Raw genomic sequence first — 20,632 nt, forward strand, 5'->3', positions numbered from 1 at the left:
TCATTGTACAACATATCGAGAAGTCATGTCGTTACCAATAACATTTTGTAATAAAGTATAAATATATTATATATTAAAGTAACTTTAGAAAAACTCAATTATGATAAAATTGATAATTTTTATTTATTAACAGATAAATAGGCCTAGCATGGCCATGTGGGAGTTCGACTCGTTATTTGAGGGTCACGGGTTCGAATTCCCATCGTACCAAACATACTTGCCCTTTTAGCTGTGGGGGTGTCACAATGTTACGGTCAATCCCACTATTCGTTGGTAAAAGAGAAGCTCAAAAATTGGCGATTGGTGATGATGACAAGCTGCTTTCCCTCTAGTCTTACATTGCTAAATTAGGAATGGCTAGCGCAGTTAGTCCTCGTGTAGCTTTGGGCGAAATTCAAAAAATAAACAAACTTAAGAAATAGTAAAATGTATGCAATTTTAAAGGCGTAACAACATAGTCTTAAAACGCAGCAAAATCAAAGTTAACCAAAAGTTACAAAATTTGAATAAACATTGTGGTGTGACGTAGATGTAAAGAAAATGAACTTAAAAGAATTTGTAACTCGTCTGATAGGCTAATAAAGGTGCGTGGACGATATTCAATTTCATAATATCGAAGAGGAAATCAGTACCAATAGACATTTACCGCCTAACAACCTTTCATAAATGATGGACATTTCTTCCCTTTACGTTAACGTTTCACACGATGAAGGGCTTAAAATTTTGTTATCTGTCCTAACCATTTCCAACCGATTAGAATATCAAGCAGTAACTGAACATGCTAGCCTTGTCTTATCTGTAAATACTTTTGACTTCAATGAAGGACATAACCTTCAGGTTAACGGCATACTGCAATTAGTACCAAAATGGTTCGTAATTATGCCAATATATTTATGGATCATATTGAAATCCATCTTTTACAGACTAAGCCCAGTGAAACCGTATTGATGGAAACGTTAGATAGATGACGTTTTTAATTTTAACAACCGGTTTTGAATCACACAAATACTTTATTTCTTATACCAATTCCTTTCATAAAACAATCAAATTTATTTTCGATTTCTACCCTACAAAAATTAAGTTTCTCGATGTCACTATATTTTTCAAAGGACAGAATATTACACACTGATTGTAGATAAAACCAACAGGCATGCTACAATACTTTCACTATAAAAGCTGCTACACCACTCACATTAAACGAAGAAAACGATACAAAAAGATATAAAGTTACCGAAATAGACATAGCAATTGAAAAAGCTAACAAAACTAAACAAAAATTCATCCTAAACAGAGTAACATTAAAGTCACAAACAGACTTCCTGTTGTTATTACTTGTCACTTTAAACTCAGAAACGTTTCCTGCATTCTCAAAACAAACAAGAAAAAAACGTTTTCATTTGCCACATCTCAATAACTACCTAAGACAAATATATCCTGTAGTTCCCGTCGTCTCTTTCTGAGAGAGCAGAGGTCTTAGAGTCATCTTTTTTCCATCCAAAGGTGGATTACATCTCATAAAAACGGTTGTAATCCAAGCAATAAAGTTCTTGTCTAATTCGCAAATTTGTAAAATCCACTGACTTTTTTCCCACATATATTACCATAAATACTTAAAATTTCCAAAGAATTACTGGCGCAGCTGAAAATACCATTTATCTCATACAGTGTAAAAAGTGCAATTACCAGTATGCAGGATAAACCAAAACGACTCTCGGAAAACGTCTCAACGAACATAAGTCTTCTATTAACCAACCCAGTTATTCTGTTAACGATGTTACCCTCATCGGCAATGAAACCAATTTCAAAACTACAACTCGTAGAGAGACAAGAGAAGCCTATTAAATTAAAACGTTAAATATTATTCAAACTTCTGAAATAAATCGACATCCTGAAATCAATAATTTCAGATTATTAAGTTGTTCTCTATTAGGAAAATAATGTTTACTTTTTGTTCATGTAGTGTGAATTGTCAATATTTATCACTAAAAGTTTTTATTCTGTCATTAACTTGAAAATCAACATGCTTGTGAGAAACAAACCCTGGCGTACAATTGGAGCATTAAATCCATAGCATAGTAGAGTCTCGACTGTCCAAAAATCGTAGCAGGTTTAGGCAAACTACCATTACTTCAATAAAAGAGGCAATCTTCCATCACAGTGTCTTAATTAACACCCACAATGGGAGATCTTCACTCAGAAAATTACACAGGTGCTTGAAAAGCAAGAAGAGTGCAAACATCCTTTTCATTCATCGTATTTTTTCCAAAACAATCATCATACACTATGCATTACCTTATTCCAGGGCTTGGCATGACAAGGTGGTTAGGGAGTTTGACTCAGAGTCTGAGGGATGCGGGTTCGAATGAACCAATGGATTCTTGAAACTGCTACGCCTTATTGATTCCTTGGAGGAAACAAGCTCATGACCCTCCACGTCCAGCCTTAGACACTTCACTGCCTGTTTCCAGATCTTCTCACTCCAGAAAGATCCGGAACGGAAACAAACAAGGCATGACCAAGCCCTTCAGTAGTTTTTCTCTCAGCCACCAGCAGAAAGGTTATCTTTACCTCCACCTTGAAATCGCGTGATTTAGTGTCCTTTTCTTTGCTGGACTTGAAGTCCGTCTTAGAGTGAAAGCCTAAATCGATGGGGATGTCATAGAGATCACTGACTCCATGATATCTGAGGTTTCTAACTTGCGTCCCTTATCAGAGGAGCTTTGTAGTTTACAAAGAGGTGTGCTATTGTCGCTTCTTCAGCAACTAAAATCACTCGCATCAGCTGTGTTTCACAAATTCCACTTTGCCAATATCAGGGGGATTAACTGTGTCTCATGCCAGTGGTACAAGTTGATGAAGTGGACTTCATCTACCCATGGTACCTCCGTTCCCACTGATAAATAGACTAGATACATCTCTTCTTGTATTGCTTCCCTATTCAGAAGCATCTATTTGAGCATTGGCTAGTACTTGCTGTTTCGTTTTATGGTGAGCTAGCTTTCAGTGATGAAGTTCATTTAGCTCTGTTGTCTTTCATCTACAACTCTTCATCACATAGGCTCTACTACCTAGGTTTAAACTCATGGGAAGAACTTTATAAGCCCTTTTGAGTGTACTAGGTGCTATCCATTGACTTTCTGGATCTACAGCACTAGTGAGATGTCTTGTATTGAGCTTTACAGCAATATCAAATCTCCTTCATCCAGGAGTAGGCTTGTGGCCTATCTTTCAACAGACCACACACACTTCAACACATAGAGGACGCCGTCTGTAATACTCCTGGGTGTATTGTCTGTCCTCTTATTAAGCCAGTGTTGTTTTGACTTTTCTTGTCAGCACATAACACTCACAATAGTGATGTTTTGATTATTATAACAAAAGGTTTTCCATATTTCTTCTTGACTTTCTCGAGATCTTTAAGCATAAGCAAAGAAGTCTGTGTCCAGAAGAACAGGAGTGTTACAGATCTTGTTGTGGATGTGTTTCCCGATAGGCGTGATGGGTAGGCTATGAAGCGAAAGACAGAATCCATAAATTTATGTATAGAACTAGTCTTTTGTAGAAATCTTAAAAGATATACAGAAATAACATAGCACTATTATATAATATAAGGCAAGTGATTATGTGTTTTGGTGTGTATGACCAATATATGATATGAGTGATGAATACTTTATTATTGATAAATGATATGCTATTCATAGAGCATTTGCTCTCCTCTTCTCATTAATTTAGGCTAGAATATACGAAAGAATTACAAAGTACAAAGAGAGTGTGTCCCCATGATAAATTGTAACGCAATAAATCTATTCTTCCATTAACTTTACTAAATAACTGATAAACTATAACTTAAATGAAAACCCGTGCTTCACAATTGTGTGAAGCAATTTGCACACTGTTTGCTCTATTGACGAACTCAGAGGAATTAGTAAATTCTGTTTTATGTATTTTATAAATACAAAACTTTGACTACTCACTTTGAAACATCTAGAAGCTGAAAACATAAGAAATAAAAATGTATGAATCTGATTAATTTGGTTACACATTAAAAACAACGTGAAACAAGAAATAATAATAATTAAAACATAAACATCACAATTCGTCTGTTTATTTATTTACACATTCCAAGTAAAAATAAATAAATAAATTTATTAAAATATTCTCAGGTGGTATATATTCTATTGTTACGGTAAGGAATGGCAGCCCACTTGCATTTGCCAAACCTGACTTAATAAGTTTCAACTATATTCTACATTTTAATAATTGTTTCATACTTTAGTCTTGTAACTATCTTATAATTATGTTTATAAATACTAAAATGATTATTATTATTTTACCTTAGAACCTGTTGGAAAATGATAGATTTTCTCTTGACTGGAATTTCAGATACTCAGTTGTTAATGATATAGTCGAGGTAAGCAATTATAGATGTTTTCTTTTGTACATATAATATATTTGCTTCACTCGTCTACTAAAAGGCGGTGAAAAATATTTGTATTTCTTATCTCTTTAGTGAACAACAATAAAACGATGTGTGTCTGCAACTCCTTTTGAAATGTAATGTGGGCATCTTGTAAATAAATAATGTCCTAACTGATAGTCTGGTTTGAGATGCACATAATATTTTTATAGGTACTTGTCTGCATGATCTTCAATCATTAATATTTCAGATTATAGATCTGTTCATGTTTCAGGTTCTATTGCAGCAAAGTATCACAATCCGTTCCAGGTTTATATTTTATTTTCAGGTATTCATGCACAACTACTCAAAGGTTATATTGACAGTCATTTATAGTTTTGATATGACAGGCTAGATGGAAGACAACTAGTCAACGTCACCAACCACCAACTCTTGGACAACTCTTTTCAGACTCAAAGAAAGAACAGTCGACTTCAAAGTGCAATATTTTTTTTTTTGTTGTGGTAACGTAACGGGGAAACTGAACACACGTATCCACAGGTTGGCATCACATTAACTACTTGGCTACACCAGCCTCTACACTTTGGGACAATGGGTGTTATAAGGCTGACGATAAAATCCTTATCTTCCATTAAAGTTGCCGATGACTTGGCGGTGGACGCTGTTGAGTAGCTGCCTTTCCTCTAGTTCAGTGGTTCCCAACCTTTTTTATGCATCGCACCCCTTAAAATATTAATGTGTTCTCGCACACCTCACAGTAATTATTTATTTAAGAATAAAGGTGAAAGTGGCCAAAACAAATGTTATCTCGCACCCCCTGGAACGCTATCTCGCACTCCTGGTGGGGAACCACTGCTCTAATTTATCAGCTACACATTAGGGACAGATAGCACAGTGCATAGCTGCAAAAAAACAAACAAACTGTGATCCCACTTTTACATTACGCACGTTAAGATGCTGAAAATAAACGCTACTACGTTTGTAAATAAGTAAATAAATTTTGGTTTATTAGATTGAAACTTATACATTGTGTTTTTTATAGATAACCCAAAAAATGTTATTAATTGATAGTTAAACATCCAAGGTGAAATACATGACTGAGGAAATAAAAGGAATAGAACAAACAATTAATCACATCAGTATATGTATGTATAGCGAGACAGCACACAAATAAATAGATTAATGGATTACTAGGAAGACAGATGTTAATAAATTAATCAAGAGATATTTTATATGTGTAACTACAACTAAGTGAAACACAAACAGCAAATCATACATGTATAAGAATACTAAACACTATACATGCCATATTGTATTTACCATTAATGTAAAATTATTAATGTTTTACAGGGCATGAGTTTCATACATGATAGCTCTATTTCCTACCATGGAAAATTAAAGTCTTCAAACTGTGTTATAGACGGACACTTTGTAGTGAAGTTAACAGATTTTGGATTGCGATCTCTTCTTCTACAGGACCAACGAGAGCAATCTCCCAATCCTCGTAAGTAAATAAATTGATTTCTGACTTTAGCTTCATTTCGACCTGATGCTTATCATACAAAGAAAGATGTACTCCAAATTAAAATGGTGAAATTTAGGGACTGTCCGCCAACAGTTTCAAAGGCTAAAAGAAATTTCAGAATGTATAATAAACATTGTATTATAATATGTGAAATGTTTCCAACTAATCCACTTTTTTGCTGATGTTTATTACGTAGCGTGTAGTTTTGATTGTGAAACTTCCATGACGTGTGTATTTTGTAAGCAAAACATCTTTGTTTTTGAATTTCCCACAAAACTACACGAGGACTATCCGTTTAAACCGTCCCTAATTTAGCAGTGTAAGACTAGAGGGGAGACAGTTAGTCATCACCACCCACCTTTAACTCTTGGGCTACTATTTTTACAATAAATAATACGATTGACTGACACAATATAACTCCTTCACTGCTGAAAGGGCGAGTTTGTTTGGTGTACGGGGATTGGAACCAGCAACCCTCGGATTATGAGTCGAGCGCCCTAACGACCTGGCCATGCTGGGCCAAAAAACACCTCCCTTTGGTCTTTCGCTTTTCAATGTTTTGTTTCAAAAGAGTTACATAACTTTAAACACTTTCTTGTTTATTTTAACTATCTCTCGTGATTGAGCATGAAATTCAGGTCAAGAAACATAGCAATTTATCTAATCAACTATCTGTTCGATTATTTACAAAATAACGCTCTATTTGTTGTGCATAGCAAATAGTTTTTCATTTACCCTTTTCCTTCATGGTCTATTTTTGCGGACTGGTTTTCAGTTTTTTCTTCAAGAGTGACCACTGTCTTTAGAGTTCTTAATTTTTTTTAGTATTTATCCTTAAATAATCTAGACGTTTCCAACTCCTCATCTTAAGAGAGACTTTCAAAACCTAATGCAAAATAATATACAATGAAGTTTAGTCATTACGTATTACCTCAGTAATTACCATTGTTGAGATAAAGTCCTGGCAACAGTAAGGAATGGAACAAGTTGTTTATACCTTCCAGTATGGTACACGCACTAAAAGTTATTTAAACCTTATGTAGCTCTTTAGCTTCCCTAGCTGTTTTTGACTGCCAAAAAAGCCCAAAACTAGCAAATCCGAACCTCTTTTATTCGTTAAAAGAATAATAACCTTTGTTTTTACTTGCGCTTTTCTCGATGTCAGACTCCACGTTTATCTTCTTTCTTCAAATCTGATCCGGAAGAAATGGGATCCCCTAACACAGTGGTTCTTAACCTTGTTGGAGGTACTGAACCCTGGAAGTTTCGTACTTGCATTCACTGAACTCTTCGTAATTAGAAAATAAAATATGAGTTTTTCAAATTCAAAACATAAATAGATATATTATTAGTGCACAAAATGAACCATGCATCAGTTGCACACAATATCACTGTGTTCAAAGAACAAAACCAACAAAACATGAATTTCACACAAAAACAAATACATAACTCAATGAATATTTACTGCAAATCAACGTAACTTTTGCTGTTGCCTTTCAGAGACAAGTTCAGAAATGCGCGGCTTCACTTTGGCAAGTGCCACTCTCATATCATTTTTGCAACAAAGTCTGTTCCTTTTCTTTGTTTTTATATCTACCATCCTCGAAAAGGACTGCTCGCAAAGATACATTGTAACAAACGGTATGAGTATCTCAAGGGCTTTCTTAGCAATAAGAGGGTACGCTATAATTTGGTGACACCAAACTGTTGAGAGCATTGTTGTTCTGAAAAGTTGCTGTTGAATCTGGCTCTGCTGAATTTCAATGATTTTGTCGAGGTATTCATCATTGACATCTGTTGTCGCAACACTAAACGTGAAAGGCTGTCTCACCCATGCTGGATATGACTCTTTGGTGGGGAAGTATCCGTCGAGAGACTTTGTGAACTCATGTAAGTGCATGGCAATTGTTTGCTTCAGTTCCCCGGGTACAGAAATGTCTCCGATTTCAGACACATCTTCGATCTTACTTACACAGTCGTCCAGCAGAAGAAAGTTTGCGAAGTTATCATTCTCTGTTTGTCGTTTCCATAACGGTAGGTTTTCTTGAAAAGCCTTCAGGTTTTCTTCCGCTTCGATGATGTTGACTCCACCGCCCTGCATCTGTTGATTAAGATGATTGAGAGCATTGAAGATATCGGTCATGTACTCCAAAATGAAAATGAACTCAGATTTTTCGAAGCAATCTGCATGACAATGTTGGTGATCTCGCAAAAACAGAGCTAATTCCACACGTATGGTAAAAACACGATTCAGCACCTTTCTCCGGGATAACCACCGAACGTTATAATGGTACAGAAGTACCTCGAATTCAGAGCCCACTTGATTAGACAGCTCTTTGAAGATGCGGTGCTTCAGGGCACTATTTCGCATAAAGTTCACACATCCCACTACAATTTTTAATACTTCTGCCAGTTTTTTTTCCCAACGCATGCCTGTGCAGATCACAGTGCGTTACAATGATGTGTGTTGCATCGGCTTTCACCAGCGCACCAAAACCAGAGTTTCGTCCCAGCATGACTGGAGCTCCGTCCGAACAAACTGCAGAAACCATATCCCACGAAAGATCGTTGTCTCTGAAGAAGTCATCCACAACTTTATTTACGTCGGCTGCCTTAGTTGTCGTTGTAAGAGGTTTACAAAATAAGAAATCTTCTTTTATCTCGTCGTTCTTCACATAGCCCACAAATACAACAAGCTGGCTTAGATTGGAAACGTCGGTGGTCTCGTCGAGTTGAAGGCTGAATTTTGCTGGGCTTGAAATCAGATCTGCAACTACTTGAGCCAAGATGTCATCGTTCATGTCATCCATTCTGCTGCTGACGGTGTCATTTGAAAGAGGAATTTGGGATAACTTATTTTCAGCAGCTTTTCCTAGCATAATATTCGCCATCTTCAACGCAGCTGGTTAACGAGTGCTTCACCAATGGTGTGTGGTTTGCTCTACTTTGCGATCAAGTACACAACTTCGTACGATGCTGTGAGGATCGGTTTGTCGATGGGTACAAAGCAGAGAACAGGCAAAATAGCCTTTTCATCGAACCTGGCTCTCTTTACCTTGAATTCAGCAAGCGTTGTGTTCTTGTATTTCCCATATCCATACAGCTTTAGAGAGTGTTCTCTTAATTTTGCCGGTGCTAGACTAGAATTGCTCAACTTGGCATTGCAAATCATGCATTGAGGATGCTTACTCCCATCATGTTCCGTTATACACGTGAATGCATATTGTACGTTTTCGTCCGACCACTTTCTGTTTTTGCTCAACATAGTATGAAGGGATTGAAAGATCAGGAAAAAAATCACAAATGATGCACGATTACTACAGTCAGAAATCGACTGCTAAGCGCACGAAGTTCCCTGCAGCACAGATATTAAGGCCAAGTGATGTGACGTGATCAGCCGTAGCCAATTATGGCCAAGTGGAGCATGACGTCACGAATCATACAATGGGGTGAACGGAACGGACACACACACAGTGTGTGTGTCTTGACCTCCTCCGAACTCCTGAGACTGACTCACCGAACCCCTGGGGTTCGATTGAATTCAGGTTAAGAACCACTGGTCTAACATGTTACTGCGTCTATTGATATATCATCTTGTTGAAACGTGGCCTCTTCTACATTGTTTATTTTCCTGTTAAGTTTCAGAATATTTACAGTTATTAATTTCAGACAGTAATGAAACAGGAAATTTGCAAAAAATTCAGCCTCAGTAAAGCTGCAACAAAGTTCAACCTGTTAACACACTTCACAGCTAACAATCTCTTTCACAGTTATATGTGTGAATTACGTGATCAAGTCAAGATGAATTTTCGATAAACCGCGAGTAAAGTCAGCCTAGCTCAGAGCCTGGTATGTGCCTGCAAGATGAAATCACGTGCACCGATGGATGTATGTGAGATAACATTCACGTTCCTAAGGTACAAAATTAAATACACGATATTTTTTCAAATGCCATGAAGAAAACCTTAGAGCAGTGGTTCCCAACCTTTTTTTATGTTCCGCATCCCTAAAAAATGCTAATATGTTCTCGCACTCCTCACAGTAATTATTTATTTAAGAATAAAGGTGAAGGTGGCCAAAACAAATGTTAACTCGCACCCCCTGGTTGGGAACAACTGTCTTAGAGCTTTTGGCACGTGCAGTATTGTAGATGTGCTTGAACATAAAATGTTCAGCCCTGTTGTAGGTTTTCTTTTTAACCATTTGTGAACATGTTTGTTAAATTATTACTAAACTTCACTTTACTGTCTATTACAGTCCATGACCAGGTGGTTAGGGCGCTTGATTCGGACTATAAGGGTTGTGGGCTCGCATCCCCTTTCCGTCAAATATACTATACCTTTCAACTGTGATGACGTTATGATGTGACGGTCAATCCATTTATTCGTTGATAAAAGAGTGACTCAGGAATTTACGGTGGGTGATGACGACTAACTGCATTTTCTTTAGTCTTTCACTGCTAAATCATGGACGGCAGATAGTTCTCGTTTAGCTGTGCCCGAGACTCCAAACAAACAAATAATTTCATAAATTTCATCCTTGTCCAAACATTCAACAGCATGGGCGTTGTCACTTTTTCTATGAAAATATCGACATCACTTCTGAGTTAATAAGCGCTTTTATCTCTTCTCCTGTGGTGTCATTTATAAAACTTTTTAAAAGATAGAATTTTTTTCTTTAAGCACTTTTGGTAAGCCATGATAATATTAAGTTCTTTATTTCTGTTTTGAGGGGCATCTAAGCTAGATTGCAGTTTTACCACAGTTTCGTATTCTGAATCACCACAAACAATTAACTGGGTTTTAAATTTCTACAAAATTCTTTATTATTATATTTTGAAACTTGTGTCTTTTTTTTGGGGGGGGGAGGATAACTTATTATTATTTTATGATACTCTCCTTCTTGTTTTTTTTTTAAATTTTATTATTCATATCTCTCCAGTTTATAAAATTACTCTGCCATATCTCTGGCTTAGCGCCTCCATACCTGTGATGGGCAGAGCACAAATAGCCCAGGGTATATCTTTGTTCTTAACTACAAACAAACCTTTGACTTAGTATTTAAATTATAAGTTCTTGGTTATACGATGAATTAAAGCCATCTTTCGATTTTCATTTGCTGTTAAACTTATCTATTTTAACTTAACTGCAAGGGAAGTCTTCTCTCTTGTCGTTAATTAATATGCCCACGGAGGGATAGCGGTACGTTTACGGACTTACAATACTAACAACTGACACTCTAATGTTGCTTTGCTCTAAAACAAACAAAAACTCACTAATCTACCGTTGGCAATAGTCTTCCTATTGTTTTCTAAGTCACTCGTTAATCTCCATGTAAATTTTTATACCTTTCTCCGTTTTTATAAAATTTTGTGTTATTCAGTACCTACTTATCTTTTGTATCTTATGTAAAACTCGTCATCATTTTGTATTAGACTTCCACAAATTTAACATAGTAGAACTTTATGAGAAATAAGTGGTGGGTCTTTTAACAATTATACTTTATTTGGATTACAAAACTTTTGTGCCTTTAGATTCTCCAATATTTTCTAGTGCCGCAATGTTTAGAAGCCAGATTCAAAATTCAGAGATCTGCTGAAGGACTGTAATTTCCTAGAAAAAGGTACTTTTGTTTAAACTGGTCACTTTCATATTCAAGTTCATAAAACCCATTAACCAAACTCTAAAAATAGAGCTGTGCAATAAGCATTATACACTTTATGAATTACATTCTCTCGTAAGCACGCGAAAAAAAAGAGACAGAAATAACCTAACAATAAACGCGTGTTGCTATTATACTGAAGTAGAATTTTAAAAAAATCACTTTTAAACTGAACCTTAAACGTTACAGTAAAATATTGGCTGTCCAGTTACTGATGGTTTACCGTACATATGTGTATATTACATTTTCTTTTATACATGGCATTGTAAAGTGTACAGCAATTTTACTATTACCTCTGAACTTTGAACCCCACAGTGGCACAGCGGTATGTCTGCGGACTTATACTGCTAGAAACAAGGTTTCGATATTGGTGGTGGGCAGAGCACAGATCGCCCTTTATGTAGCTTTGTGCTTCAAAACAAACAAGCAAAACTGAACTTTGCACAAGTTTTTAGAGTATAGTACACTGGTTTTGCTGAAAAATTTACAATTGATCGAATAAATAGTTCTACGAAACTGTGAAAATGTATTCAAAACTAAACGCTGTATTTTCTGTTTTTCTATATATGGTTAATACCTGAAATCAACGTCTTCAAGAGTTTAATATTTTCATTCTGATATTTAACGTGGAATTCTGAAACGCTCGACTGCTCCAAGGTAGGTACTAAACTCAACAAAAATATTTTATATCTTTAATTTAATATTTTGTATACTGTCTACATTTTCATGTCATCTACATTTACCTACTTGTAAGGAATGAATATTTCTAACATATACACACACATATACACTGGTTGATCCATTTATTATGACCTATGTGTAATAATGGGTTTGACAATTATTTACTTAAAAATAGTTATGACGAGTTGTGACAAAAAGATCCCGAGAAGTCACGGGGCATAGAATTCACAGACATGAAGTGACATCGAGCCATAAAACATGGCGTAGCATGAAATTCACAATAAGTGACGTGGTATAAAGCCCACAAACGTGATGTGACACAGGCTACACTTGATATAGAATATATTTCTAAATATAAGAAATAGCATAGAGTCCAGAAGGCGTGGATTGACTTAAATCCTCAAGACATGATATAGCATGGAGTTCACATGAAATGGCATGGTATAGATCCACAGGACGTAACGTGACATAGAGTTCAAATGACGTGATCTGGTATAGAATACATAATTCAAAATATGAGGTGACATAGATTCACATAAAATGATGTAGCAGAGTCTACAAAATATGATGTGCCACAGAATTCGTAAGGAACGACGTGGCTTATAATCCACAAGACATGATATAGCATAGAATCCACATAATATGACATGGTATAAAGCTTACATGTTGCTTAGGGAGTATTCTCCTTTCAGTCATTAATATCTTATGCAATTTCTAGAAGGAAGTAGGCAGATTTATTTGTGATAAGAAATTCGTATTTTACGCTCACATTATCAATACTTGATTGTACAAGGATTCATAGATTGTGTTGGCCATGGCAAATGCCTTATATCACCATAATGTTCCTAAAACTATGCATACACATTTGCGTACAGTACATGGAAACAATGTCATCTTGGAAGTAACCGAACCCTATAAAGATGTACATGAAGCACCGATGTATGCAATTGATCAGAAATGATGATAAAGTAAGATATGATATTCATTCCGCCTTCTAAATGAACCACGACACCCAAACTATGCCAGGAAAATAAGTTCTAAATCATGACTTTATCATCAGAGGCATGGACAGTTAAGATCATATATAAGAGAGTTGAGTAATTTATGTGGTCTTTTTCAAATCTATCGTCTTTCATCTGTGTAAATAAAACTATGTATCATTGAACTGTATCACTTTTGATAGTTCTCAATAGTTCAGTGCACTTCTTATATCATTCAAGGTATATTTCTTTTTGTAATTAAGTCCAGTAGTTTATTCAATTGTAGTCTTCTTCTGCTACAGTCCGTTTATTGCAAAATTCTCTGTAAAGTATTGCTGAAAATAGATATGGAGTAGCCTACATTGAATGCCTCTTTCACTTGATATATTATTTGGCGACAATTGGACTAATTTCTCTCATATCACCCGCTATTTTCACCTTTTGCCATTGCTGATAAACTCGAATGGCCAACGTTTTTAAGCAGTTTCTAAAATATTGTCCTCACATCTATTAGATGTGAACCCATTATGAAGCCTTATTCGAACCTTGTGGTTTATTTGGTTTTCCACATTTCTGTTAAACTGACTACAAATGCGCTGGCTGCATTCCTTTATAGCCTGGAAGTGATCATCTAACACACCATATGAAAAGATACATAGGTCGACGGGTATATATATATATATTGTTCATAAAAGCTGGACACCACCAGGAAAATAATGTGTAATCTTTCACTTACAAAGCCACATACTACTTATCAGCAAAAGATTAAATTGTAAATAAACAATAGGAACGTCTAATTGTACATTGTTTTTGCATTTAGGCTTGTAATTTGTAAATATTTATGAAATACTATTTCGTATTTCTGACAATGCTGATATGTAATAAAACGTTTTTATTTCACAATGCCATGGTAGAATGTTACGTGAAACTTAGTGTAATTAACATGCATTATTCAAAACAAAAAATAAATAGTGTAACGTATTCCAGGAAACACAGTTATGTATTTTAATAGACTATATTAAAATGAGTTTCTTTAAGCTGGAATCACCACAATGCAGAGGTTGAGTACATTGAGTTTTTAAGCCTCAATATGTCGCTGCAGTCATACTATCTCTGATAATATACCTACATTGTAGTTTCTATTCAGGTGGAAGGTTTTAGCCATTGACATTTATATTCGTATATTGTTACCTGTTACAAGACGTCACTCGTTTCTCACAATGGCTGCTGTATAGTTTGCTGTAGACATTTTTCTGGTTGGTTCTCGTGTCATACGTTGATCTATATTTCTTTGTTTTCTATTGCCATTACGTGCAAGGGATATCCCAGTCTTAAAATTTTAAATTCGCGACCTGAACACCTTTTGCTTTATGATCTGAGTGTATGAACATTCTGTATCGGAAAGCGGTATTACATATCCTTCCCAAAAGCTTGTTTGTTTGTTTTGAATTTCGCACAAAGCTACTCGAGGGCTATCTGTGCTAGCTGTCCCTAATTTAGCAGTGTAAGACTAGAGGGGAGGCAGCTAGTCATCACCACCTACCGCCAACCCTTGGGCTACTCTTTTACCAACGAATAGTGGGATTGACCGCAACACTATAACGTCCCCACGGCTGAAAGGGCGAGCATGTTTGGCGCGATGGGGATGCGAACCCGCGACCCTCAGATTACGAGTCGCACGCCTTAACACGCTTGGCCATGCCGGGCCACTTCCCAAAAGCAAAATAAAACGAACTAATGGCAAAAATAGTTCTAATACCTGCAGTTGCATCGCGAACTTTATATCGATTGGATCCGGGAAGGCCAGGTGATTAAGGCACACGGCTCGTAATCTGAGTGTAGCGGGTTCGAATCCCTGTTACACCAAACATATTCGCCCTTTCAGCCGTGGGGGCGTTATAATGTGACGGTCAATCCCACTATTCGTTGGTAAAAAAAAATAGCCCAATTCGATACCTATCCTTCCAAATCAGAGATATCTACTCTTTTCACTTTAGAGTTAAAACTTTTCAACTTTTACTTGGTTCTTTGTCGTAATGTTCTTTTGTCGCTTTTAACCACTTACAGTTTCACACATTACTGTGTTTGACTGTATAAGATAGGTTATTTTTACATAATAGCATACTGTCGTTGTTGTGAATAACAATATGGCGCCATCTAATATTACGGCAAGGATTTGTTGTTTACTGTGACCACGATCATAGTTCTGTACTAAAGAAGTTATGTCACAGTTAATGAAACAATAAAGTGCTTAGTCTTTCTATTATCTTATAATAAGAATCAGACATTTTAAATTTACTGTTTCACCTATAAACCGGAAGTGTCTTAGTATTTATTAACGATCAGAAAGTCCAAGACTCGCTCCAGAAAGCTTTTCAATAAGCTCCGCACTTTTGGTTTGTTTGGAATTAAGCACAAAGCTACATAATGGGCTATCTGTGCTCTACTCACCACAGGTATTTAAACCCGGTTTCTAGCGGTGTGAGTCCGCAGACATGCCACTAGGGGGGTAGCCGTACTTTTTGTTGTTGGAGATTTATAATAGTCAACTTATTTGATACAATATTTAAAAAAAGCCTTTGCGGCAAAGTAAGCTTCTCAGTCGCTGCTTTTTCTGGTCACTACTTCATATGTAATGGCGTTTATTTCTGAGCTCTGAATTTCTCAAACATGACCGTTTAATACATGTGTACATAAGGTGCCTTACATGACTAAAATAGATTCTTACGCTTGTAAACTGTAACTGTTAAGAAAGAATGATGGAACACAATACAATATTATAAAAGAAATATTTTTAAAGAAGTTTGTGTGAACACGCTCAGTTTTAAAGGGGTGATTATTTAAGGAAGTGGCTGACAGTACAATCGTTTACATTATTTCTAAAAGGGGTGACTATTTTTTTGAAACAGTACTTGATGTGAAATAAGTAAAAGTAGAATATATAGTTTTACTAATTAGGCATCAATACAGCCGAATTGAAACGTGTTGTCAAATATTTGAAAAATAGTTAAGTCATAATTGAAAAAGAACAACAACAAACAACAATAATTCAATCGTTTTGGAAAATATGCTTTTCTTTTTCAACATAATGTGCTTGGAATTTCAAAATGCCAAAGTTGAAACATGCTCAATGTTATACATAGGCTTTTATTGTAGCTTGTCCTAATAATGTGGGGTGTTTAGCTTTATTTGGTAAAAAAATGTCCACTATGGAGGGTGATGTGAAGATGCAGAACAGAGGATGTGTGAAGAAAAGAAACTAATAAAGGCTTAGAAGAATAACTTTATACTATAAGAATTATCATAAAGAGAAAACATTACACTGACTACTGTAGGAAAAGACGCCAAACTGTCTTTAATAATTCTTCAAACATTCTAGAAATTACTAAATCAGCCAGAGTCAAAATGTCAAAGAGTTACTATCAACAGGAAATTTCCATCTACTTCATTGAAACAGAACAACAAAATCGATTAGTTTAAAAATAACAAAGTAGTAAGACTTCTTTTATACACACACACTACTGCATCGCAAGACATACCTCCCAAAAAATACACCATTTTTTCAATAACCTTCAAGAAAAGGTCATTATATTGCAGCACATTATTACACTATTTATTACTAAATTTATAGAAAGCAGGTAATTAGCATAACTCTCTTACCCACCAAACGTTGTCAAACGATCGCTCCCAAGCTATCGCAGTTACTGAACGTCAAATTACTCTTACAATATTAATCATAATTCTTTCACAACAGCTGTTACTCCACAGATAGCCAGCTTGTACTCCTCTAAACACCGATATTAAGCAATATAACACGTTTGAAAACATTACCGCAATATTCAATATTATAAATTCAGTCTTTTTTAAGCCAAGAAAAACGCACTGCTCTTTACAACCTAAAAATAGATTATAATGAATTAGTTAACAAGAGATCTGATGTTGCTTTTCGTAACCCAACGAACTCAGTTTACTATAACCATCAGATATAAACTTTAAAAACTGTTTTAAAATATTAACTGTGAAAAAACGTATTCTAATTATTAATACCCAAAGAGATTAAAACAGATTTTGCAAGCATATATTTTAATTTAAAAACAAATCTACTAACACAAGCTACTCTAATCTATCCCAACCTGAAAAAGTAGTTGATCTAACCGACTTGTCTATCGCTAAAATGTAGCATTATGTTAATAAAGTGATATGGGTCCTCCTACTGCCAATATCTCGAAAACGTATATCACTAACATTTCGATGATCATTACTTTTTGGTTTTTTTTTACATTCTAATTCCTGCTGAAAAACTCTAAAGTATAGGCTTAACTACTTCCTTACCCATATACAATATTGCACTGTTACAGTGTCCTTAAAACAGAGTTACAACATTTACTGTCGTTCGAAAACTAAATAAAATATCACTCACAGTCGATACCTCCAAATTAGGAAATGTTGTGTAAATGAAAATTATAAGAACAACAAAAGAAAATTACAGAGACACTAAAACAACTACAAATAAGAGGTTATTCAATCTACCAATTCATATACAGAGATATTAAAAGGCAAACATATTAGAGTTACTTTTGCCGTAAAGTCCAGAATAACCACATGCGAAGAAAAATAATTTAAATTACTTTAATTTCCTCATACATAACGGTTTTTTAAGACATAATCTCTCCAAATTATTTTTCTTTCCCAATAGCTGATGATAAGGGTTTTTCTACACAGAGAATCAATGTGTTTCAAATCGTAAAAGGATTGTTTTTTTAAAAATATGTCGATTTATATTTTGTCATTTCTATAATGACTCACCAGACTGATTTTAGAGCTGCTATTTAAACATTCTATAATGACTCACCACACTGACTTCAGTGCTGGTATTAAACATTCTATAATGACTCACCAGACTGACCTTTGTCCTGGTATTTAAACATTCTACAATGGCTCATCAGACTGACCTTACTTCTGGTATTAAACATTCCATAATGACTCACCAGACTGACCTTAATGCTGGTATTTAAACATTCTACAATGACTCAACAGACTGCTTAGTGCTGGTATTATACATTCTATAATGATTCACCAGACTCACTTTACTACTGGTATTTAAACATTTTATAATGATTTACCAGACTGACTTTAGTGCTGGTATTAAACATTCTATAATGATTCACTAGACTCACTTTAGTACCGGTATTTAAACATTCTATAATGACTCACCACACTGACTTTAGTGCTGGTATTAAACATTCTGTAATGACTCACTAGACTGACCTTTGTCCTGGTACTTAAACATTCTACAATGGCTCATCAGACTGACATTAGCGCTGGTATTAAACATTCCATAATGACTCACCAGACTGACCTTAATGCTGGTATTTAAACATTCTACAATAACTCATCAGACTGACGTTAGTACTGGTATTAAACATTTTATAATGATTCACCAGTCTCACTTTAGTACTGGTATTTAAACATTTTATAATGATTCACCAGTCTCACTTTAGTACTGGTATTTAAACATGTTATAATGACTCACCAGACTGACTTTAGTGCTGGTATTAAACATTCTATAATGATTCACCAGACTCACTTTAGTACTGGTATTTAAACATGTTATAATGACTCACCAGACTGACTTTAGTGCTGGTATTAAACATTCTATAATGATTCACCAGACTCACTTTAGTACTGGTATTTAAACATTTTAATGACTCACCAGACTGACTTTAGTGCTGGTATTAAACATTCTGTAATGACTCACCAGACTGACCTTAGTGCTGGTATTAAACGTTCTATAATGACTCACCAGACTGACCTTAGTGCTGGTATTAAACATTCTATAATGACTCACCAGACTGACTTTAGTGCTGGTATTAAACATTCTATAATGACTCACTAGACTGACTTTAGTGCTGGTATTAAACATTCTATAATGACTCACCAGACTGACCCTAGTGTTGGAATTAAACATTCTATAATGACTCACCAGACTGCTTAGTACTGGTATTTTATATTCTATAATGATTCACCAGACTGACCTTTGTCCTGGTATTTAAACATTCTACAATGGCTCATCAGACTGACCTTACTTCTGGTATTTTATATTCTATAATGATTCACCAGACTGACCTTAGTGTTGGTATTTAAACATTCTACAATAACTCATCAGACTGACTTTAGTGCTGGTATTAAACATTTTATAATGATTCACCAGACTGACTTTAGTACTGGTATTTAAACATGTAGCACTACAAAGTCAAATGTTTTTCTCCATCAGCACATGCGTTTTAGGTTCACATGTTTATGTTTAAAACTGTAACAAATTGTTTCCTTGGTACTGCTTCGTGTAGGTTCCTACTTTTGGGCCTCGCCAGAACAACTGCGAGAACGTTATCCAGACATGCATGGATCTCAGAAAGGTGACGTCTACAGTTTTGCTATCATTCTCCAGGAAGTGGTAACACGTTCAGAACCTTATAGTACCACTTCAACTGAATTAGATCCTAAAGGTAATATTTATGGAAATAATTAATTTTTGTGCTATGAATTAGTCAGAATAGTTTTGAAGTGCTTAAAAATGTATTTTATGAAGACAAGTACATCAAACAAGCTTTACAAAGATGTACCATTACGTTAATTACGCTCTTCTAGAATTAAAAGAAATTGTATTTATTATTTTATTATTGTTTAGTTTCCCCTCTAATCATGCGTAATAATTAATTAAAATGTCTGAATAGTAAGAGTGCCTAATGTAGGTCCAAAGAAGCTACACCATCGGAGGTTTAAAAGGTTAGGAAATCAATCGATGTCATCCACATTAGAGGGCAGGAGATCACGCGTTCTGTGACGTCATGCGCGTGAAAATTTCTCACTTGGGATCAACAGAAGAATAGTGGTTTTTCGAGTACGCTGGAAGGTGTAATACATATGTAGTTTATTTTGAGTCCCTCACCTGAACTTGCGATAGTATGACAAGTTGATTACACCATATAAATTGTAGTGGATAATATATTTTCATTATAATAGTGAATGTCTTTATAGTTATCTTTTAATTTCGTCACACCAGCTGATACAGTTAAACAGTTATAGTTGGGTTATTTATTCGGTCAATGATTATATGTCCGAGACTTCATTTACAGACGTAGACTTTGGTCTCGTGATGAACAAACACACCGTACCCTTTAGCTAGATGACTGCACCTTATTTCATTTGTTTGTCTCAGTCTACTTTATAGTATTAACTAACACTAATACTGCTACAATCGAATACCACGTAACACCTTTTTCAGCTATAAATGTATGGCTCTATAACTTGGAATTCGATCTGATGCTGGTTAATCACAGAGGAGAAAGAACAGTGAGATCAATCTAC

The 20,632-nt window shown here is 35.3% G+C and overlaps 1 protein-coding gene across 1 annotated transcript in view; it reads left to right on the top strand.

The window, feature by feature from the left end:
* LOC143254933 (atrial natriuretic peptide receptor 1-like) overlaps window positions 1–20,632 on the top strand; it is a 109,902-nt gene that overhangs the window by 50,079 nt on the left and 39,191 nt on the right. The window contains exons 8-10 of the mRNA XM_076509844.1: window positions 4,340–4,411; window positions 5,768–5,921; window positions 19,612–19,770. Of these exons, the coding sequence (XP_076365959.1) occupies window positions 4,340–4,411; window positions 5,768–5,921; window positions 19,612–19,770 (385 nt within the window). The remainder of the gene's footprint in view (window positions 1–4,339; window positions 4,412–5,767; window positions 5,922–19,611; window positions 19,771–20,632) is intronic.

The sequence above is a fragment of the Tachypleus tridentatus genome, chromosome 7 (assembly GCF_004210375.1).
Source record: "Tachypleus tridentatus isolate NWPU-2018 chromosome 7, ASM421037v1, whole genome shotgun sequence".
Taxonomy (NCBI): Eukaryota; Metazoa; Arthropoda; class Merostomata; order Xiphosura; family Limulidae; genus Tachypleus; species Tachypleus tridentatus.